At 40.6% G+C, this 23,937-nt stretch overlaps 1 protein-coding gene across 2 annotated transcripts in view; it reads left to right on the top strand.

Moving 5' to 3' along the window:
- The window catches only part of CCNI (cyclin I), a 62,378-nt gene extending 39,701 nt beyond the window's left edge, over positions 1-22,677 (top strand). The window contains exons 3-7 of one of the 2 annotated variants that reach the window (XM_073597346.1): positions 2,249-2,383; positions 3,374-3,448; positions 15,412-15,549; positions 19,215-19,445; positions 21,059-22,677. In XM_073597346.1, coding sequence (XP_073453447.1) covers positions 2,249-2,383; positions 3,374-3,448; positions 15,412-15,549; positions 19,215-19,445; positions 21,059-21,514 — 1,035 coding nt within the window. In that variant the 3' untranslated portion in view covers positions 21,515-22,677. Of the gene's footprint in view, positions 1-2,248; positions 2,384-3,373; positions 3,449-15,408; positions 15,550-19,214; positions 19,446-21,058 lie in introns of both variants that reach the window. The other variant, XM_073597337.1, reaches the window with a different exon arrangement.
- The last annotated feature ends 1,260 nt before the right edge of the window (positions 22,678-23,937 follow it).

Raw genomic sequence — 23,937 nt, 5'->3', positions numbered from 1 at the left:
TTCGCCATTCCACGAGTGGGCACAATTTTGAAGTGTGACATGTTGGGTATCAATTTACTCGGCGTAACATTATCTTGCCCAATATAAAAAAAAAATTGGGCTAACTTTACTGTTGTCTTATTTTTTAATTCAAAAAATAGTTTTTTTTATTTTTACACTGTTCTTTAAAAAAAAAAAAAAAAAAAAAAAAAAAAAATTGCGTCACTTTTATTCCTATTACAAGGGATGTAAACATCCCTTGTAATAGGAAAAAAAGCATGACAGGACCTCTTAAATATGAGATCTGGGGTCAAAAAGACCTCAGATCTCATATTTACACTAAAATGCAATAAAAAAAAAAAAGTTTTGCTTTTAAGAGCTATGGGCGGAAGTGACGTTTTGAAGCCGCTTCCACCCTGCAATAGTATGGAGGGGCCATCTTCCCCTCATTTCCATACCAAGCCAGGGAGAGGACCCGATCACCTCTGCTGCTACTGACAGCTCCGGTAAGCGGCGGAGGGCACCGGAGAGCGGCGGGAGGGAGTGGGCTCCTCTCCTGCCGCCGATAAAAGTGATCTTGCGGCAAATCCGCACCAGAGACCACTATTAGAAACCGGACCGCTCACTGAAGAAGAAGATACCGGAGTTATGGCAGCTAGCTGCTGCCATAAGGAAGATATCCCTCTTCAAAGTGCCGACATATGTCGGTGGAGACAGTCCAGAAGTGCTTAAAATAATTTTTTTTTTTTGCTAGAGAATTACTTAGAACCCGTGTGTGTGTGTGTGTGTGTGTGTGTGTGTGTGTGTGTGTGTGTGTGTGTGTGTGTGTGTGTGTGTATATATATATATATATATATATATATATATATATATATATATATATATATTATTTACAATTTCAGACACCCTAGAGAATAAAATGGCGGTTGTTGCAATACTTTGTCACATCGTATTTGCGCAGCCATCTTACAAATGCAATTGGCGACAAACTTTGACACTTCAAAATCTCCATAGGCGACGTTTAAAAATTTCTACAGGTTACCAGTTTTGAGTTACAGATGAGGTCTTTTACTATAATTATTCCTCTCGCTCTAACGATTGTGGCGATACCTCACATGTGTGGTTTGAATACCATTTACATATGCGGGCGCGACTTAAGTATGCGTTCGCTACTGCGCACGGAGGTACGGGGCACTTTAAAAAAAAAATTCTTATTTTCATTTACTTTTTCTTTTTTCTTTTTTCACTGTCCCTTTTGAAAAAAAAAAATTTAGGATCACTTTTATTGTATTGTATTGTATGTACACATCCCTTGTAAAAGAAAAAAAAGCATGACAGGACCTCTTATTGTGAGATCTGGGGTCAAAATGACCTCAGATCTCATATTTACACTTAAATACAATTAAAAAATTAAAAATTGTCCCTTTTTTTTTTTTTTTATTTATATAAATTATTTTATATAAGTATAATTGAAAGCATAAGGCGGTACTGTAGTAGAATATTTACACCTTTTATCTCAGTTGTCTGTTTTGGCAGTAATAGTTCTAGCTGCTAGAATTCTTGCCAATCGTTATGATCTGTTGATTGATTTATACTCAGATTGTGAAGGTTTTGGTCAAAGTGCAGCATCTGATGTTATGTTTAGTATAGCAAATGTTGCATATGTTACTGGCTACTTTTGTGTGCAAAATATTCCTGCATTAAAGTGGGGGTCCACCTATCTATTGTGTTTTTTTTTTTTTTTTTTTTTTTTTTTTTTTTTGAGTTCATTCACAAACTTTTCTTCTCAGCATTACATACTCACATATTGTGTGTAATATGTCCGCCTGTGTCAGATTTCATCGGAAAGAATAACTTATATTATTCACTGCAGGCGGTTTCCATCTTCATTGTGGGCATTTGAAGCCCGCAAGCATTTATTTCCTGGATGTGGTGAATGCTGTGCTCCCAGCATTCACCGCTCGTTCCCGCACATGCTCAGTGGCATCCTGGGAAGCCTGAGACTAGCTCCCAGGAGACTGGGAGAGGCTAGAAACACGCCTACTCCCACGGGAGGAGAACCAGGAAGTGCAAAGAAGGATAGAAAAATAAAAGGTAATTACGGCGATTTAAATTTTTTTAAACGGCATGTCAGCATCTAGGCAAGGAAGAGAATACATACAGATATTGTTCAAAATTTGGGTGGAACCCCGCTTTAAAGCAGTATGCCTGACATAGGTAGATGCTGCTAAACTTTTATTAATGAAACTCTTGTCTTTGTTTTGCACAGGATACAGCTATTTCTCCACAACAGCGGGATGATGTTATCCAATGGTTGGCCGAGTTGAGACACCAGTTCCAGGTTTACCCAGAAACACTTGCCCTCGCCATAAGTATTTTGGACCGATTCTTGGCCTCAGTCAAGGTGATCATTTGTATTCTGTATTATGCCCCATTTCTGAAGCAATGAAATCCCTGATGCCAAGCCTGTGGCCCTATGGCTGCATGCAGCCCTTTGTTATATTATGTGCGGCCCTTGGACCTCAGCAGTCTGTAGTGGGAACATTGATTAGGGTAATAGCATTGATTTTTACTAGCCTCATGTAACATGTTTTCAGTTTCGTATTGTCTTCTGCAGCATATCCCCTTCCAAAACTGTAGCATGTCCACACTCTCTCGGACCCTCATATCCTCTATTAGGTCTGCAGTTTCTGACAGTCCTTTCAAGCATTACATACACTATATTGCCAAAAGTATTGTGACGCCTGCCTTTACACACACATGAACTTTAATGACATCCCAGTCTTAGTCTGTAGGGTTCAATATTCAGTTGGCCCACCCTTTGCAGCTATAACAGCTTCAACTCTCTGAGAAGGCTGTCTATGGGAATGTTTGACCATTCTTCCAAAAGCGCATTTGTGAGGTCAGGCACTGATTTTGCATGAGAAGGCCTGGCTCTTATTCTTCCCTAAGGTGTTCTATCAGGTTGAGGTTAGGACTCTGTGCAGGCCAGTCAAGTTCCTCTACCCCAAACGTGCTCATCCATATCTTTTATGGCTCTTTCTTTGTGCACTGGTGCAAAGTCATGTAGGAACAGGGAGCAGGAAATTGTCCAAAATGTCTTGGTATGGTAAGCTGACACCTTAAGAGTTCCCTTCAATGGAACTAAGGGGCCAAGCCCAAACCCTAAAAATACACCCCTACACCATAATCCCCCCCTCCACCAAATGATTTGGACCAGTGCACAAAGCAAGGTCCATAAAGACATGGAAACTTGATTGGTCTGCACAGAGTCCTGACCTGATTGAACACCTTTGGGATGAATTAGAGGGGAGACTGCATGTTAATGGTTTGGAAATAAAATAATGGGAATGGCTATGTATATCCAAATTCAATTTGAATTTTAACTTTACAGGCTCATCCAAAATACCTGAGGTGCATTGCAATCAGCTGCTTCTTTCTTGCTACTAAAACCATTGAAGAGGATGAGGTGAGTCCTAATTACACTGATGTAATGGTGACTTAGAACTAGATTGTGGACAGATGAGTGGCATACAAGTACTCTCTGGCACTATGTACAAGAAAACACCAACTTGGACATGTATCAAGGCCAAAGTTATGACATTCATCTGTACATATACAGTGGATAGCAGTTTTGCTTGGCAGCACTAGGGTCGTCTGTTCAAATCCCAACCACGGCAATCTGCCTGGAGTATGTATGTTCTTCCTGTGCCTGTGTGGGTTTCCTTCCACACTCCAAAGACATGGTGGTAGGTTAATAGGCTTCTGTCTAAATGTGTGTATTATTATGTGTACATATGAATGTCAGTTAGGGACCTTGGATTGTACGTTCCTTGAGGGCAGGGACTGTTTTATGTGTACCATATATGTAAAGGGCTGCGTCAATAGTCTGCGATATATAGATACCTGTAATAAATATATTGTTACTAGGCTCAAAATCTGATCACCGGTTTTATCCACCCCAATTGCTTTGCAGCAGTAGCAGCTAGTGTGTGGATCGCGGCTACCCTAGGTTGAGAAAGGCATAATGTGTTCTGCCAACAGCAATCTGACAACTTTTATCTCGTTCAAAGATTTTTATTGAATGATAAACAGAAAATAACAATTATAATATATCAATTAAAGTGGTTGTGCACCCTGTACAACCACTTTTACCTACAGGTAAGCCTATATTAAGGCTTACCTGTAGGTGCTGGAAATATCTCCTAAACCTCCACGGGCAGATTGTGACGTCACGCGGCTCCGGCCAGTCACAGAGCCGGAGTTCGCGGCCCCGGAAGGAAGAGGGGTGGAGATGGACGCTCGCTGCTAGTGGGGACAGCGGTGACATCACAGGATTCATTTTCAGGTAAGTGACACATAATGGGCTACTATGCGATGCATAGTAGCCCATTATGCTTTACCTTTGCAGGTAAATAAAGAGAAAGTAAAACCCATCAGGGTTTACTTCCTCTTTAAGAGTCATTTAGCAATTTGTACATGAAATAAAAATACAGGTTGAAACATTGTAATGATGAAATGACACACAAAGGATGGAATTAATATTTGATATTATTCCTATTAAATCAATAAATTTGTTTCAGGCTATATATTGATATTAGATTAAATCAGTAATTAGAGAATCATTATCAATCAGATGCGAGGAAAGTATGTTGTTTGTGTCTGAATCATCATGGGTACTAAACCGTTGAATAAAATATTACTATAAAATGAATGAGTGTGATATTTTCTAGATATATTCAAAATCACCTGTTGCTGTTAAGTACCATATGGAATAGTATTAAGAAGGAAATATGAAAAAGAAAGAAAATTAAGAAGTAGGATAGGTGTAGGGGAAAGGGGGTATGGGGATTCCGGAGGCATAAGCTCTTTATAGAGTATTGTCATATGAAAAAGTGTCAATTACCATGAGAAGAGGACCTGTTGTTCAAAGTTAGTAGGTAGACAATGTGTGACCCATGGTCTCCATAGAACGTCAAACTCTTTTTAAATTTTCCTTATCCAAGGCTTTTACATGTAACAATGAACGATTCATTCTGTGTTTGGTTTCTGCTATATTCAGTAAAGGTGTTTGCCATGCTTTAGCTATCGTCTGTTTTGCGGCAGTCAAAAGTTGTATGAACAACTTGAATTGTTTACGAGTCAGGAAATCTGGTTTTATATTTAAAATGGCTATTTCTGGATCTGGTGTAATTGTACTTTCAAACATTTCTGAGGCAAATAGAAAAACATTTTTCCAAAATTTTTTAATAATAGAACAATTCCAAGATATGTGTATATAAGTTCCTTGTACAGAACAGCCGCGAAAGCAGAGGCCTGAGTGATCAGGTGCAAATTTAGCTATTGTAGCAGAAACCAAGTACAAGCATGAAAGTACCTTGTAAACAGTTTCAATATCTATTACATTAGGTGAAAAGGATTTGATGCTAGACCATATTGCAGACCATTCTGAGTTATCTATAGTGCAATCAAGATCTTTTTCCCATTTAACTTCGTAAGATGGTAATTTAACATCTGATTTAACAAGCAATAAAGAGTAGATTGTTGATATAAGGCCTTTAGCATGAGGGTCTTTCATGCATACATGTTCAAATTTTGAGACATTTTCTATGGTTCCATTAACTGCTTGCCGACCAGCGCACAGCGATGTACAGTGCCTTGGAAAAGTATTCACCCCCCTTGGCTTTTTACCTATTTTGTTACATTACAGCCTTTAGTTCAATGTTTTTTTAATCTGAATTATATGTGATGGATCAGAACACAATAGTCTAAGTTGATGAAGTAACATTAGAAAAATATATACAGAAAACATTTTTTCAGAAATAAAAAACTGATAATTGGCATGTGCGTATGTATTCACCCCCTTTGTTATGAAGCCCATAAAAAGCTCTGGTGCAACCAATTACCTTCAGAAGTCACATAATTAGTGAAATGATGCCCACCTGTGTGCAATCTAAGTGTCACATGATCTGTCATTACATATACACACCTGTTTGAAAGGCCTCAGAGGCTGCAACACCTAAGCAAGAGGCACCGCTAACCAAATACTGCCATGAAGACCAAGGAACTCTCCAAACAAGTACGGGACAATGTTGATGAGAAGTACAAGTCAGGGTTAGGTTATTAAAAAAAAAAAAATCCAAATCTTTGATGATCCCTAGGAGCACCATCAAATCTGTGATAACCAAATGGGAAGAACATGGCACAACAGCAACCCTGCCAAGAGATGGCCGCACACAAAAACTCATGGACCGGGCAAGGAGGGCATTAATCAGAGAGGCAGCACAGAGACCTAAGGTGACCCTGGAGGAGCTGCAGAGCTCCACAGCAGAGACTGGAGTATCTGTACATAGAACGACAATAAGCCGTACGCTCCATAGAGTTGGGCTTTATGGCAGAGTGGCCAGAAGAAAGCCATTACTTTCAGCAAAAAACAAAATGGCACGTTTTGAGTTTGCGAAAAGGCATGTGGGAGACTCCCAAAATGTATGGAGGAAGGTGCTCTGGTCTGATGAGACTAAAATTGAACTTTTTGGCCATCAAAGAAAACACTATGTCTGGTGCAAACCCAACACATCACATCACCCAAAGAACACCATCCCCACAGTGAAACATGGTGGTGGCAGCAAGCAGCTGTGGGAATGTTTTTCAGCATTCGGGACTGGGAAACTGGTCAGAGTTGAGGGAAAGATGGATGGTGCTAAATACAGGGATTTTCTTTAGCAAAACCTGTATCACTCTGTATGTGATTTGAGGCTAGGACCGAGGTTCACCTTCCAGCAGGACAATGACCCAAAACTCACTGCTAAAGCAACACTTGAGTGGTTTAAGTGGAAACATGTAAATGTGTTTGGAATGGCCTAGTCAAAGCCCAGACCTCAATCCAATAGTGGTTAAATCTGTGGTCAGAATTAAAGATTGCTGTTCACAAGCTCAAACCATCCAACTTGAAGGAGCTGGAGCAGTTTTCCAAGGAGGAATGGGCAAAAATCCCAGTGGTAAGATGTGGCAAGCTCATAGAGACTTATCCAAAGTGACTTGGAGCTGTGATAGCTACAAAAGGTGGTTCTACAAAGTATTGACTTTAGGGGGGTGAAGAGTTGTGCACATTGACTTTTTCTGTTATTTTGTCCTATTTGTTTCCTTCACAAAAAAAAAAAAAAAAAAATCTTCATAGTGGATATGTTCTGTAAATTAAATGATGCAAATCCTCAAACAATCCATGTTAATTCCAGGTTGTGAGGCAATAAAACACGAAAAATGCCAAGGGGGGTGAATACTTTTGCTAGGCACTGTACGTCGGCACAATAACACGGCTGCGCAAATAGGCATACCTGTATGTCCCCTTTAAGACGCAGCATTGTGGGCGCACGAGCTGCGTACTCCATGCCCGCGGGTTTCACGGACTCTATGTCCGCCGGTGTCCCGCGATTGTGTCACGGAGCGGCAGAACTGGGAGATGCCTATGTAAACAAGGCATTTCCCTGTTCTGCCTATGAATGAATGAATGAATGAATGAGTGACTTGTATAGCGCTACCTATGCGAACTGAATCGCCTCAGCGCACTTTTTTAACCTACCAGCATATCTTTGGAGTGTGGGAGGAAACCGGAGTACCCGGAGGAAACCCACGCAGGCACAGGGAGAACATGCAAACTCCAGGCAGGTAGTGCCGTGGTCGGGATTTGAACCAGCGACCCTATTGCTGCTAGGTGAGAGTGCTATCCACTACACCACTGTGCTGCCTAGCAACGTAACAGAGATCTACTGCTCCCTGTCACCAGGAGCAGTGATCTCTGTCATGTTGTCCTGAGCCCATCCCCCCTACAGTTAGAATCACTCCCTAGGACACGCTTAACCCCTTGATCACCCCCTAGTGTTTAACCCCTTCCCTGCCAGTGTCATTTATACAGTAATCGGTGCATTTTTATAGCACTGATCGCTGTATAAATGACAATGGTCTCAAAATAGTGTCAAAAGTGTCCAATGTGTCCGCCATAATGTTGCAGTCACAATAAAAATCGCAGATCGCCGCCATTACTACTAAAAAAAATAAAAATGCCATAAATATATCCCCTATTTTGTAGAAGCTATAACTTTTACGCAAACCAATCAATATACGCTTATTCCGTCTTTGTTAAAAAAAAAAAAAATATGTAGAAGAATACATGTGCGCAAAAAATAAAAACCGCAGAGGTGATCAAATACTACCAAAAGAAAGCTCTATTTGTGGGGAAAAAAGGACGTCACTTTTGTTTGGCGATGCAGTGCCGTATCGCAAAAAGTGCTCTGGTCAGGAAGGGGGTAAATTCTTCCAGGGTTAAAGAGAGGGATACAAAAATTCTTGATTTGAAGGTAATGAAATATTTCTGATTGGGGGAGCCCAAAAGATTCACATAAATCTGGAAAGGGACGGATTGTTGTAGTAGAATCATGTGGTTTAAGCACGTTATACCTGCTTTAGACCAGGCCCGAAAAGATCTGGCAGATATCCATGCTGGATAAAAAGCTGTGTTTTTGAGAAAAGATAGAAGTGGATTATGTTTTGATTGTAGACCATGGGAAATGTTGTGTCTATCCCATAAAGATAGACTATGTTTAGTGATTGGGTTCATTAAAGTCTTACGATCTATGTGGCGTAACCACAAAATATTGTGTATGGAGAGAGGGTCACAATCCATTGCTTCAATGATAACCCACAGGGGAATCTCTACTTTGGAGTGATATTTTGTTAATTCTGCCAATTGAGCGGCTTTATAATATAATGAAAAGTTTGGAAATCCTAGGTCACCGTGAATTTTGGGAAGATACAATGTTTCTTTAGGTAATCGTGGTTTGAGTTCCCCCTAGTAAATTTTATTAATTTTTGTTGTATGATTCTAAAGAAATAGGCAGAAACATGTATTGGAAGAACCCTAAGGAAGTACAAGAATTTAGGAAGTATGGCCATTTTTAATATATTGATTTTCCCAAACCATGAGATTGGTATGGATGACCAAATTTGTAGTTTGTTTCAGTAAAGAAGGATAATTGGTGGAAAATAAATCTAGGTGATTGGCAGTGAGCTGGATACCTAAATAAGGGATACTATGTGTAGCCCATTTATAGGGTAATGACTCCTGTACAACTATTTTTTCAGCAGTAGTTAGCGAAATGTTCAATGCTGTAGATTTTGGAAAATTAACCGTAAGACCTGAAATAATTGAATATTTTTTTAATATAACCAGAAGGTTAGGAGCAGAAACTTGAGGCGAAGACAAAAATAAAAGGATGTCATCCGCAAATAAAAATTTGTGGTGACATCCTCCCAGTTCTATACCTGTAATAGAAGGCTCCATTCTTATTCTTTGTGCCAAAGGCTCAATAAGCAGGGCAAACAATAGTGGAGAGAGCGGAGATCCTTGACACGTGCCCCATATGTTTATTGTCTCTTATTTGTAGCCAGCGTATTTTTAAAGGGGTTGTAAACCCTTAAAGTTTTTCATCTCAATGCATTCTATGAGGGGGGGGGTCTGGGAAGGAAGGATGAAAAAGGAAAGGGTAGAAGATCTAAGAATAGTAAATAAAACATGTATAATCTGATAACATCCGTTGGGGGGAGCAAAAATCTCCCTCCAAGGGTGCATTAGCCTCTGTCAGTTGTCTACTATATCAATGAACAAACTGAGCGTAGCAAAGAGAGAGTGCAAGGAACATCCCCTGGAGGAATAGCAAAGCCAACTAGTAACAAGATATCATAAGTATATATGGCACAAGAACATGTTTGCCCAAGCAAGAACTGAGCGTCAAATAATAGAAAAGAAACATGGCTACTGAAAAGTGATCCAAAGTGACCATAAAGCCGTCTATCGTGAATCTGGAATCGAGTTGTAGCTATAATATATTATGTTAAAAACTGTTGAGTTAATTAAAGTATCTCATTAAGGCAGAAAATGACAAAAAAAAGATAATAAAAATAACAGAACGGTATAATTGCCTTATTGATTATGGGATAAAGGAAAAATAAATCATAAGTATGGATTTATGAAAATGGATAAGATATCTAATTTTCATAATATCATAACCAGATGTGGCTAAGTAGGGGAAAACAAATTGAAGGCCATATGCACGGTCGGACATTCCGACAACAAAATCCATGGATTTTTTCCGACGGATGTTGGCTCAAACTTGTCTTGCATACACACGGTCACATAAAGTTGTCGGAAAATCCGATCGTTCTGAATGCGGGACGTAAAACACGTACGTCGGGACTATAAACGGGGCAGTAGCCAATAGCTTTCGTCTCTTAAATTATTCTGAGCATGCGTGGCACTTTGTCCGTCGGATTTGTGTACACACCATCTGAATTTCCAACAATGGATTTTGTTGTTGGAAAATTTTATAGCCTGCTCTCAAACTTTGTGTGTCAGAAATTCCAATGGAAAATCTGTGATGGAGCCCACACATGGTCGGAATTTCTGACAACAAGGTCCTATCACACATTTTCCGTTGGAAAATCCGACCGTGTGTACAGGGCATAAGAGTCGGTGCACTCATCCAGCAAGTAGAAAAAAAAATCTGAGTATAAAGTATTCTTCAGTCCATAGAATCATCAGGGACCGGGTCAGGAGATCGAAAGCGGCCTCTTTTTTGTGCAAACTCTGTTCATTTCTCCCTGGTAGCATAGATGATTTGTTTGAGGAAGATGATGTCGATCTTCGGCGTGTGGTTTCTTGATTTTGCGTCAGGCTCAACAGATGCATGTCTTGGAGAGTTGTTTGGAGGTCATTTGCAGAACGACATATAAATTTGGAGCTTTCGAATGCGAAACGCACCGAGAAGGGAAAACCGCATTGATATGTAATTTGATTGTGTTGTTACACTTGTAGTAGGGGTTTTAAAGCCCTTCTTTTGTTGATTTGTAAGTTGGGACAAATCTACAAAAAGCTGGCAGTTATGTCCTTGGAAGGTTAGATTTTTTTATTTCTTGCTGCAGATAGTAGTAGTTATTCTTTTGTCTTGTAGAAATGAAACTTCGCATTGATATCATAAAGTGGACCGTCAGATTTCTTGGGTGTTAGGGCTCTATGAACCCTGTCCATTTCCAGTTGCTCCATCGGGGTAGCTGGTTTTAATTCCTGAAAAAGTGCTGTTATTGTGGCTTGTAGGTCAATTACAGTTTCAAGAATACCTCTAATGTGCAGATTGGAGCGTCTTGCATGGTTTCCATAGTCCTACAGTCTCGTCTGTAATATTGCATTTTCTTCCTTGAGGTTGTCAATTTCAGTAGAACCATTCACGGTATAATTTTCTATGTTATCTACTTCAAGTGTTGACATGCGTTGACCTAGCTCTCTTATCTCCTTGGTAAGGCTGGTGGTAATATGGTCAGAAGTGTTTCAATGCTTTTTGAAGAATGTTTTCTATTTGCTTCAACATAACTGGTGAAGCTATTTCATCCTAAGGAGAATCCTCCAAATTCTCACAATTCAATTCTGAATCATTTAATAAAGTCTGTGAGGTGACATTTGTCTTTAAATTCATATCAGCGCAGCTGGAAGTTCCTGAGGCAGACTGCAGCAGCGCCATTTTAGATGTGTTATGAGGCGGCGCTGTTTTATTGGATTTAGGATTCATATTCAGCCTAGGACCACTGGGAATGAAACCCCCGAGTTCAGGAGTGCTGTGGGCACAGGTAGGTAAATTTTAAGTGCAGGTGTTTAACGAACACCTGCCGTTATATGGCTTTACCGTTCCTCCAGAGTGGAGCTTCAGGTGGGCATCTCCACTCGGCTCCTCGCATGCGCCCCGCAACTGACAACTGACAACTTTTATAACCACAAACAGCAGGCCATAGCGTATTCCCCTACTTCTACAGTGGTGGCAACCAACCTATGATCTGCCTTAGGGAAAGACTGAGGCCGTTGCAGAGATCTAGAATCTGCCTTAATGTTCTTGCTGTAATAGTAGTTTTGCCTCCTGGGCAAGTGATGTAACCTAACATTTATTGTATACAGCATGTGTATGTATTAATGGCTTTTTGGCTACCATATGATGCCATGCAAACATGTGCTCTAGCCCTGGATGAACCTTTAGTTATGCTTGTACATGAATGGCTTTGATTGATAATGAAATATAATAAGATAATGCGGTTATAGATTACATGACTTTCTGAATTTTCTTTCAATCTTTTCAAACCTTTTCTTTCTATTGGGCCAGCAATCTTTTATATCAGGAGTCTCCAAACTTTTTAAACAAAGGGCCAGTTTACTGTCCTTCAGGCTTTAGGGGGGCCAGACTGTGGTCATTGGAGTAGAAATTGTCCTGGCATCAACAAGTTAACAATGCATCTTTGTTATTAGGGCGAGGAATAGTGCCCCATCATTGGTATACGTGGGAGGAGAAATGGTGCCCTATTATTTTGAGGAGGAATGATGTCCCATCATTGGTGTTAGTAGGAGAAATTATGCCCCATTATTGGTGTCAGTGGGAGGAATAGAGCCCCAAGGGCTGGATAAAGGGCGGCAAAGGGCCGCATCTGAACCTCGTGCTGCAGTTTGGAGACCACAACTCCTATATGGATCTCATTTGACTCTAGTGGAAAATCCAGTTGTCCTTGTTTTAACACCTTTTCAAAATAAGAATTTTCACATTGATAGTCAATTTGTGACATACCACATAATCCAGTACTGGGCAGCCTTTGCTGCCATGCAGTAAAGTGATTAATTTATAAACCGTAATAAGACCAGCCTTCAAATTCTTCACTTGCATTTTGCAAGTGGAAAATGATTTCTGGCGAACTTGGGCTGCCTCGGCGCGCGGGGGGGGGGGGGGTGCAGCACCGCCGGCAGGCAGGGTTGAATGGGAGTCGTTCTCCCAGCGATCACCCAGGGGAAGAGAGAGGGGAGGAAGAGGCGAGCTGGCCGGATCATCACAGTACGGGGATTGCCGGCTGTAACAGCTTTGGCATTGGACCGGCGTTCTGTCTGTCACAGTCGCCGGGTCAGGAGGCGGACTGTGTGTGACCGCGAGCGGACGGCAATTCAAATGAAAGCTGTTACAGCGAGCAATCCCCGCTCTGTGATGATCTGGCCGCCCTCTCTCTTTCTATGCACAGGTCACGCTGCATTGGTGGGCACAGGTGAGGCTGCATTGGTGGGCACAGGTGAGGCTGCATTGGTGGGCACAGGTGAGGCTGCATTGGTGGGCACAGGTGAGGCTGCATTGGTGGGCACTGGTAATGCTGCAATGATGGGCACTGGTCAGGCTGCAATGATGGGCACTGGTCAGGCTGCAATGATGGGCACTGGTCACGCTGCAATGATGGGCACAGGTGACATTGCATTGGTGGGCACTGGTCACGCTGCAATAATATCCACAGGTGAGGCTGCGTAGATGGGCACAGGTGAGGCTGCGTAGATGGGCACAGGTGAGGCTGCGTAGATGGGCACAGGTGAGGCTGCGTAGATGGGCACAGGTGAGGCTGCGTAGATGGGCACAGGTGAGGCTGCGTAGATGGGCACAGGTGAGGCTGCTGGTGGCAAGTAACCCTTAAGGCCTGGCTAGTAGCTCAGGACTTTAAATTTTGGGCCCTGATAAGACCGTTGCCATTGATTCCATCCCTTGAAGCTGCGTAATACTTTCAAAATGATTTGTTTATTCTGGAGTTTGGAATTTATTTGGATCCTGGATTGGCTTGGAGTTTAGACATAGACTGCTTGGTAAAGCTTTAATTTGACAGTTAACCCTTTCGTATCCAGTGGGGAGAGAGGGCTCATTATTTGTATCTGTTTGTATCCTTATGTCATTGGTGAGGTGTGTTAAAACAATATTCCTATTTGAAAAAGCAGCTCTTAAGTGTGTTTTTTTTTTTTCAGGGGCTGAGAAGTAATTTTAGCTTTGTATACACTTGGTGTAGTGGAACTGTCAGCTACAAGGGGAGTGCCTGTTTGCTGTTTTCTATTTACATTTCATGGGTATGGAGAAGTGGGCTCTGCAGGATATCATGGAGGAAGGTGCACATTTGTGCATCAGCTTATTGTTAATTTGAACATTGTAAAACCTGTGTAAGGATACTGTATATGAAAATATTGTAATAAAATAATATCTATATGAATTGATAGTAATACAATAATGTAAAAAAGTGCTATGATCATGCCATAGGTTGTTTGCAGTTGACTAAATGCTATACCGGTCATAGAGGTTTTACAGTGCAATCAGAGAAAAAAATGACCCAAATGCAGGTTAGCTTAGGTTTGATTCATACAATTAGATTGCAGTGACATGCGTTGGTGCGCAGCAGTGTCATTCATTTTGAATAGCTTCTCAGCAAACCTTTCTCAACACACCCAAGTTGCAGTGCATTACAACACAATAATTGCATTACTGTATATTTGGCTGCATTCTCACCTGAGCGTAGCGTTTTTCTGGCTTTTTTTTTTTTTTTGTGAGTTTTTATACGCGACTTGCGTGCATTTTTGAGCTTTTGGCGTTTTGTTTTATAAATTGAGAAAATGATCATCTGTTACATCATTTGTTGCTAGGTATTTTTTCCCTTCGTTTTTTAATGTATTCATATGTCATTTTTTTTCCGCTCGGGTAAGGGGTTAGAGTTAAGTTTAGGAGTTGGGGGTTAGGATTAGGGGTTAGAGTGTCATATGCCTGGTTGGCGGCCAAGTTGACGAAAACTACGATTTTAATAATATTTTTTTTGTTCGGTTTGGGTGTTTAATTATTATTTATAATAATTTAGTTAATCTTTTTTAAAGTTAGGGGTTAATTATCATTTATTCCTGTATTGATTTATTTTATGTAATATTTTATTTATGATGATTTTTAGTTATTTGTGAATTTAGTTTACATTTATTCATATATAATTGCTATTTTATGTTTTACAATTTTTTGAGCAGAAAAACACGAGACAAAATGTGCGAATGCACACAAAAAACACACGAATGACGCATTTCTATTGGGAAAAAAATGTGCCAAAAATGCTCAAATCTGCCCGATTCGAGCTACAAAAAATGCTTCAGGCGACTTGGAGTGGAGATGTGAACCATCTCCATAGAGAATAATTTTTTTTTTTTTTCCTCCTCCAGTGCTTCAAGCTCCAAAACGCTGAGGTGTAAATGGGGCATTTGGGTGCAGTGTTGCTAAAAGTAGTGCCCTTTTGTGGTGGTTTTGAAGCCTATTAAAATGAATGGGCTGCATAATGCACGTACAGAGATATACATTTTCTAGTTCAATCTGCTTTAGCATCTACCCAAATTATGTTTTTAATTGGTTTACATTACAGCCTTCTGTGGGTCATTTGTATGAATATTCACTTCATGTGCAGATAAAAGAAGTAAACAATGATTTTCTTTTCACATGGTTGGATAATGGAATTTTCTTCTTGTGTGAGCATTCCTAAAGCCTTTAGTAAATCAGTCCCAATGTGTTTCTCTTGCAGCAGATTCCTGTCCTAAAGGTTTTGACACAAGAAAGTGACTGCGGCTGCTCTCCAGCTGAAGTCCTCCGGATGGAGAGGATTATTCTGGACAAACTGAACTGGGACCTTCACACGGCAACACCTTTGGATTTCCTTCAAATTGTAAATACCTTTCTCATAAGTGGGATCTTTTTTTCAAACTCCTTTTATATTTAGCAAAGCGTATGATTGCCAAAGTATTTTTCCTTCCACAACAGTTTTTATAAAAAGAAAAAAAAAAAAGATATAAAGATATAAGTCTGCGTGGGTTTCCTCCGGGTACTCCGGTTTCCTCCCACACTCCAAAGACATGCTGGTAGGTTAATTGGATCCTGTCTAAATCGGCCCTAGTATAGGTATGAATGTGAGTTAGGGACCTTAGATTGTAAGCTCCTTGAGGGTATAGGGACTGATGTGAATGTATAATATGTATATGTAAAGCGCTGCGTAAATTGACGGCGCTATATAAGTACCTGAAATAAATAAATAAAATAAATAAATAAGCCAGACGTACAGAGACAACAGCACTTACACAGGGTAAAACGGGGACAATGCACATAGTCCAGCATGATCAAACAAAACGTTCTTGGATAACATACATAAATAGGAATAACGTGAGTTGAAAGAGGCAAAAAAGAGTCCAGAAAAAAGATGAAAAGGGGAGGGGAAAAAAAAGAGGTGGGGGGGGGGGGGGGGGATTTAGAGGGTAAGGATAGGTGAGTCATGGAGGAGGGAAAAGGGTAGCCCTGCCCGGTAGAGCGCCCCCCCCCCAAACTGATATAGCAGTTGTGCAAGACATGTTACAGAACTGAGGCCAAAGGTTGCAATTAAAACCACCTTCAACTGGACATTATAGTGATGCAAGTCTAGGTAGACTTGAAATGAATCCAGCAAGCCCAAGTTGTAAAAGTCTGAGAGTCTATCTTGTGTAAAGTGTAAATCAGTTTCCCCATTTCCAAGACTCTGTTCAGTCTCGCAAACCATTCTTTCAGAGATGGAACCGAGGGTTGACGCCAGTGTGTGGTATGCACATTCTGGCCGCATTGACCATATGAGTTGCAAGAGACTTTTGATGTTGCCCGCCTGGCAGGGAGGGGTAGTGCAGCAAATATTGGGCTGGGAAGAAGTCAAGCACGTACTGTAAGTGGTTACGTCCTTAACAATCTGGTGAACCTGCTCCCAGTAGGATTGTAGTGAGGGCAGTCCCACCAGATATGAAGCGGGGTACCTTTGTCAAGTAATTAGTGCTAGCATTGGTTCGATCTAGAGGGGTGGAACCTATGCAGTATAACCAGAGTTCTATACCAAGGAGTATAAAGTTTATAGCCATTTTCCTGAACATTTGCCAAAGTATTTTTAACATATAGATTTGTTACATGGGCCATTTTGTGCTTTGTTGTTAAAAAGAAAAAAAATTGAGAAAAAATGACCTTTCCATTCATATGCAGCCAGCTGCTATTTTCTAAAACTGGCAAAAAATTCGAACTTCTCTTTTAAAGCCACGGAAACTGCAGGCATTCTTTAGACTATTGCTTTGGTGAGATGAATATTTGTACAAGATACCTGCATGTCTGACGGGATGTCGGTATGCTGGTTTTCTATTTTCATAAAACCGAGACTGGTTGAGGGATTATAGTAGGCCACCCCCTAACTTTGCAGTCTGTTTGAGACATATCTCATTATCGGAGGAGAAATGGCTAACAATCTAAAATTTTATTTGATGCACATAACTGGCCTGTATTTGATTGTTTCTCATGTTAACTATGTTCTTCAGATTGATACCTCTGAAGCACCTTGGATTCTTAGCCCAGGCTGTACACGGGGCTTTGACTTGATCACACCCCTCCTAATTCTGACACTAAGCCCTGTCATTCAGCTATAAAATACTGCACACTGACATTTTCTGAATATATAGCTAATGTAGTAGAACATCATACAGAATGCACTCACACCTATGTACCTAGTATGGAAACAACATGATTGTGGTTGTTGCTTGATGTCATCGTTCTAACCACAGGGGTGCATTTACATTTACTTTTGTGCATTGAAGTCCTCAAGCAGTCAGTTCAACAGAAGCAGCTACCATACAGCAATGATGTTACATAAAACAGTTTACTATTGATACTCAATATACTGCTCCTATACAAATGATACGAAAGCATCCAGGTAAACTGTAAAACCCAACATTGAAGCCAAACTGAGCTTTCAGCTTAAATCAGTTGCCAGTAATTACATTCCAGATGCAGCAAAATGAAAGATTTTACCCCCTTCCCGACCAGAGCACTTTTTACAATTTGGCACCACAACGCTCTAACTGACAATTGTGCAGTCGTTCGACACTGTACCCAAACGAAATTTGCGTCCTTTTTTCCCACAAATAGAGATTTCTATTCATGGGAAAAAAACAATTTAGATTGGTGGTATTTGATCAAAAAAAGAGTGACAATTTTGAAAAAAAATGTTTTTTTTTTTTAACTCTTTGCTATAATAAATATCCCCCAAATTTAAAAAAAAAAACAAATTTCTTTAAATTTCTTCAAAATTCCAATATATTCTTCTACATATTTTTTGAAAAAAAAAATCGCAATAAGCGTATATTGATTGGTTAGCGCAAAAGTTATAGCGTCTGCAAACTATGGGAAAGATTTATGGCATTTTTTTTTTTTTACTAGTAATGGCGGTGATCTGCGATTTTTAGCGGTATTGCGACGAACAGATCGGAGACTTTTGACACTTTTTTTGGGACCATTGGCATTTATACAGCGATCAGTGCTATAAAAATGCACTGATTACTGTGTAAATGTCACTGGCAGGGAAGGGGTTAACACCAGGGGGCAAGGGTTTAATTGTGTGTTCCCTCAGTGTGTTCTAACTGTATGAGGATAGGATTGACTAGAAGAGGAGACATATAGTTTTTCCTACTTAGTAGGAACAAACCATATGGCTCCTCTCCTCTGACAGTGCAGGGATTTGTGTGTTTACACACACAAATCCCCGTGCTGGTGCTCGTGCACACAGTCACGCGTGGACGGCGGTAATCGTGCCGTCGGCCACATGCATCGGATCCCCCACCGTGCAATGGGCACGCGCGCCCTCTGGTGGCCAAAAATGAGTAAGACATACCCATACAGTATTTCGCCCAGGAGAGCCATTCTGCCGCAGCATATCTACGTGACATGGTTGGGAACCGGTTAAAGCGTTACTAAACCCAGGACCCTACATTCACTATATCTGGTCTCCACAGAACCTGGAAATGCAATTATTTTAGTAAATATAAACTGCTAAATAACTTTTTTTCTCATCAGCAGTTACAGTAGTCTTGTGACTTCTATAAGTGTCTGGTTAAACTTGTAGGATAAGTTTTCATTCTCCCATGATTGTCCTATCAGGATGCAGCACCCTTGACCTCTATCTGGACAATACTGATTGGCCCTGTGCTGATCACATGCCCCCTCCCAAGAAAAAAAAAAAAACTCTCTAGCAATACACACCAAGCATGTGCAGCCTGTCTCCTGGCTCTGTATTATCAGGAAATATATTGGGTACAGTGGAAGGAGGAGAGGAGACAGGATCAAACAGCTTTTTTACACAATACAGAGGATTACCCCCTTAGGTTCCACAGTGAGTTTATCAAGCATGCTTTATTGCATATACAAACTGATTTTACTGTTGTGTGTTTAGTAACACTTTAAATGATATGTCTGCAATAGAGCATCCAAGTATTATCATAATAGCTCTAGTGAAAGCGTACACCGATCTGGGCCTTAAGTTTTTCTTCTTGTATGCAGTTCCATGCCATGGCACTGACCAGCAGCCCTCAGATGTTAGACAGGATGCCAGAGATGAATCCATCGCAGCACTTGGCTCTGCTTACCCGTCAGCTTCTTCAGTGTGTTGCTTCTCACCAGCTCCTGCAATTCAAGGGCTCCATGTTGGCATTGGCTGTCCTCAGCCTAGATATGGAAAAACTACTTCCTGATTGGCTGGGGTTTACCATCAAACTGCTTCAAACTGCACAGGTATGTTACACATTCTGAAGTTTGAAGGAAATTTCGACTTTTATTCAAAAATGCAAAAGCTCCCGTCTCGTGTGGATTTTTTATTTATTTTTTCCCAAGTAACAATGGTCCAGTTTTCCCCAGCCACTTGTAGTATGTTATTAAAACCTGCCTCCAACAATCTGACACACTGTTAGAAAAACTGCTAGCTTGCTTTGTAATCAAACAAACTTGAAAATTGCCACTTAGGGCCTTTTGCACACATGGTATTTAGTTTCTCCTTTAGTTTCAAGCAGCTTGAAACACACGGCTAAAGTCAAATATTGCACATGCTTTTAGGTGTGTCTAGCATTGAGCGTTAATATATCCCATTGGCTAGAATATTCATTTTATTCTTGCCATTGGAATGCATTAATATTTACATGCGCCCAAATGCGTCTTAGAGTTTAGACGCGTTAGCACTCGTTTAGGCACCTCAAGCATTTTTCCTGCTCTTTAGCTCCCCTCATAGAATGTGCCAGTGATGGGTATTTTTTTCAACCTGTAAATGCTCCTCTTCTAATACACCTGTGAATGCCTATGTGTGCATGGACACATGAGCTAACATAGAGGTGCTTTTACAGGCTGAAAAAAAAATGTCAAACACCTGTAAAAGCAGTGTTTTTAAAGCCTTGTGTGCATGAGGCCTAATACTTCAGGGAGCTTGTACTAGCAAAAATGGCATGGGCTGGTTGACAGGACACATGGAACCATTTTTATTTATTGGTAATGGAAAGCCTATTTTAATATTTCATTACAGTATAGTATTTAGAAGAATGTACATCTTGTTGGCTCATAGCAGGGTAGTGCTAAATTTGGGCAGTGTTTTGACCACCTTTTTAAATCTTGTCTAATAGCAAATACCACAAGGTCCCTTTAAATACCTTCCTGTAAAGATCCTAGGCATGTGCATGTAGATTTTCACCGTAGCTCTTGATTGGATTACTACATCCACTGGCCCATTGCCTTGTGGAATGTTTAGGGACATTCCAGTGCCATTTTGGTGTTTACAACCATTAATTAAACACAGCTTAAAAGCAAAGGTAGAAGGTTTTTTTTCTACCGTAATGCACTCTATGCATTAAGGTAAAAAACCTTCTGTGTGCAGCTCCCCGCTGAGCTGGCTATCGATCGAGCGTTTCTTTCTCCACTCTCTCCCTCCTCATTGGCCATTGGCTCCTGCAGCTGTCAATCAAATCCTGTGATGAGGGAGCCGGGCCATGCCACAATGTCTGTCTGTGTCTACAGATGCAGGCAGCGCAGCTCGGGATTGAGTCCAGAGTTGTGCCACAATAAGAGGCGGCTTCATATGGTGGCACACCGCGAAGAGAAGGATCGGTGCTGCTCTGTGCAAAACCATTTTACGGAATATACCATGTTTGTCATATAAAAAACAAATATGGGTTTACAATCACTTTATTTCACTGTAGTTGGTGACAGGTTTGATTAAACTATATTTAACTAAATTTTTTTTTTACTTTTTGTATTTCTTTTTTTTTTAAATGGCAACACTGCAGTTCTCTAGTTCTTGCTGTACCATGGTGTCTCAGCCATTGGGGATCTGTTTGTTTTACTAGTTCTCTGATCTCTTACAGATGGATAGCTCCCAGCTGTTTCGCTGTCGGGAAGATGCAGCACGGCACCTTTCTCCTCTGCAGGCTTCCTTGCCTCCCAACGCTGTATATGTCTACAGCCCCTTCAAGCAGATGCTGGTGACCTGCAACAGAGGAGAGTACCAATTCCGTCCCTCCCCTGTCCCAGGACCAGCAGTCCACAAACAGGGTAAAAGCACACCAGGAGCTCTTATGAAGGGAGCAACTTTCTTCTACCAACGGCTAGCAGCCCCAGCTGCCTGCAAGCAGGCTTCCACCAAGCGTAAAGTGGAGCAGATGGAAGTTGATGATTTCTATGATGGGATCAAGAGGCTGTACAATGAAGATGCCACTATGGAGGTTGGGAGCATGGAGATTGCTGCATGCAATAGCGGCCTGTCTAGGCAGGAGGGCAGCATATCCCCATGTCCCCAGTTACAAGCAGTATCTGTCATGTAATTGCAGCCTTTCACACCTGTGAGTAAGATTCCTTCTGACACCCCTATAGGCTGGGAGCTGCATCTTCCAGTGTGGTGCATTCCTGACCTCCTTAACAGGAATTGTGTTCAAGAACCATACAGAATGATATCCACTGTAGTAAAGGCCATACCATACCAGTTCTGGACAGAGGTCTACGATTCCTGCCTGTTTTCTCATGCTGCTAATTCTAGTTCCATCTCTGTCATTATAATAGATAAAAAAAATATATGAAAACAACACATAAAATGAAAACTTATTAAAAAAAAAATCCAAAACTCCTAAAAACAATGATAAAAAAGTAGCAAGACTGTTTAACTTCTTTAGTATTGTCAGTTCCATTGTGTTTTGCTGGCGTATTGTATACTGTGCACCTTGACATTTTGTATTTTTGTGCAAGCATATTTCTATCTAGTGTTCTCGAGTTGCCCCTAAGCGTTCTCTTTTATGTATGTCCAATATTTTTTCTTCCTGTGCTTCTGCTTCCTTGTGAAAACTGACTTTACACTACAAATATTTTTATTCCTATCCAACCAACAAACAAAATGATAACTGTGAGTCCTATCAGGTTATTTAGTTGTGCTGTAATAGTTGGAGAGCACTCTGCTTACTCAGCATTGTGTGTTTTAATCTGACACCTACTATATAGATTAATCGGAATTCGGTTTAATTAGTTCTAGAACTCTCATCTGTGCTTCTTGATCAATAGCAACTGGCCCTGCAGTGCAGTCATTCTCTGCTTGAAGTGGGTTGATGAGATGTATGTATTTTTATTTTTTTTTTCACTCATATTTACACACCTACCCAGATGCTGTTTTAATCTATTTGATTCATTCACTTTTATTTGTTGTTTTAACAGTGCACCATGACTTAACCATGGCCGGTTTTAAAGAATATTAGAATCTTTTTGTAGAAACATCAGGATTTTCCTATTATTTACCCCTGGGACAGCATTATTTAGAGTTCATAAATGCTGAAATAGTTTGTCCCAGCATGCATCCTTAACTTTCTATTGTAAAGCTGTACTATTCATAACATCATACTTTGTAGAGATCTCTGATCAGTCTGGGGCAGGCATGGCCTATGGAATCTTTATTCCCATGTAAGTTTTTCCTGGTTGCAATAAAGAATTGCCCTAAATGTAACGTTCTTTTTGTTTGGTTTATTTCTGTGTTCTTTAATTTTACTTTATCCAGGTCTGAGTTTTGGCTTTGAAAAAAAACGGAATAAGAGTTCACATGAGGTGTGACGGTTGCTCCATAGTCAACTAAGGGTACTTTCACACTGACTGAGGCGCTTTACAGGTGCTAAAGCGCTAAAAATAGCTCCTGTAAAGCACCTCTCCTTTCACACTGGAGCGGTGTGCTGGCAGGATGCTAAAAAAAAAGTCCTTCAAGCAGCATCTTTGGGGCACTTTAGGAGCGGTCCTAAAGCGCCTCTGCCCATTGAAATCATTGGGCAGCGCCGGCAAAGCGCCGCTAAAACGACTGTAAAGCGCCGCTAAAAATAGCGCCGATGCCCCAGTGTGAAAGTACCCTTACTGTCTTCATATTGAGGTGAAAAAGTGAGGTCTGGCAGCTGAAGAAGGAGCAACTGTCAGACCACAGTTGAACTTTTAGCTCAAACAGTAGGTTCAGAGTAAAGCTGAACAGATGAAAACATAGTTCTCCATAGGTACACAATGCTAATTGAAAACTAAATACACCAATTCTATCACAGTTTTTATTATTCTGTTTAGGAACCACCAATAAGGAAATGTGAATAGTTATTGTTGCTTTCAAAACCTAATTGGCTCACATATAAGGGTCATTAAAGAGGAACTTTATACTTGGATCGAAAAATGGCGGACAGGCAGGATTTTTAATGCACATGCTTTGTCTCTTCTGCATTAAAGCTACAGTGCCTTGAAAAGGTTTTCATACCCCTTGAAATGTTACACATTTTGTCATGTTACAACCAAAAACATAAGTGTATTTTATTGGAATTTTATGTGCTAGACCAACACAAAGTGGCACATAATTCTGAAGATGAAGGAAAATGATAAATGGTTTTCAAGTTTTTTTTTACAAATATGTGCAAAAGTGTGCTGTGCATTTATATTCAGCCCCCTTTACTCTGATACCCCTAACCCACAGCTGTTCTGTGAAGCCCTTAGATGTTTTTTTAGAAAACCTTAGTAAAAAAAAAGCATCATGAAGGCCAAGGAGTACACCAGACAAGTCAGGGATAAAGTTGTGGAAAAGTTTAAAGCAGGGTTAGGTTATTAAAAAAAAAAGGATCCCAAGCTTTGAACATCTCACATAGCACTCTTCAATCCATCATCCAAAAAAATGGAAAGAGGATGGCACAACTGCAAACCTATCAATACATGGCCATCCACCTAAAGTGACGGGCTAGGCAGAGAG

Source organism: Aquarana catesbeiana, linkage group LG01, assembly GCF_042186555.1.
Source record: "Aquarana catesbeiana isolate 2022-GZ linkage group LG01, ASM4218655v1, whole genome shotgun sequence".
NCBI classification, from domain to species: domain Eukaryota; kingdom Metazoa; phylum Chordata; class Amphibia; order Anura; family Ranidae; genus Aquarana; species Aquarana catesbeiana.
Note: the sequence above shows the minus strand (reverse complement) of the source record. Positions and strands in the feature narration are given on the sequence as shown.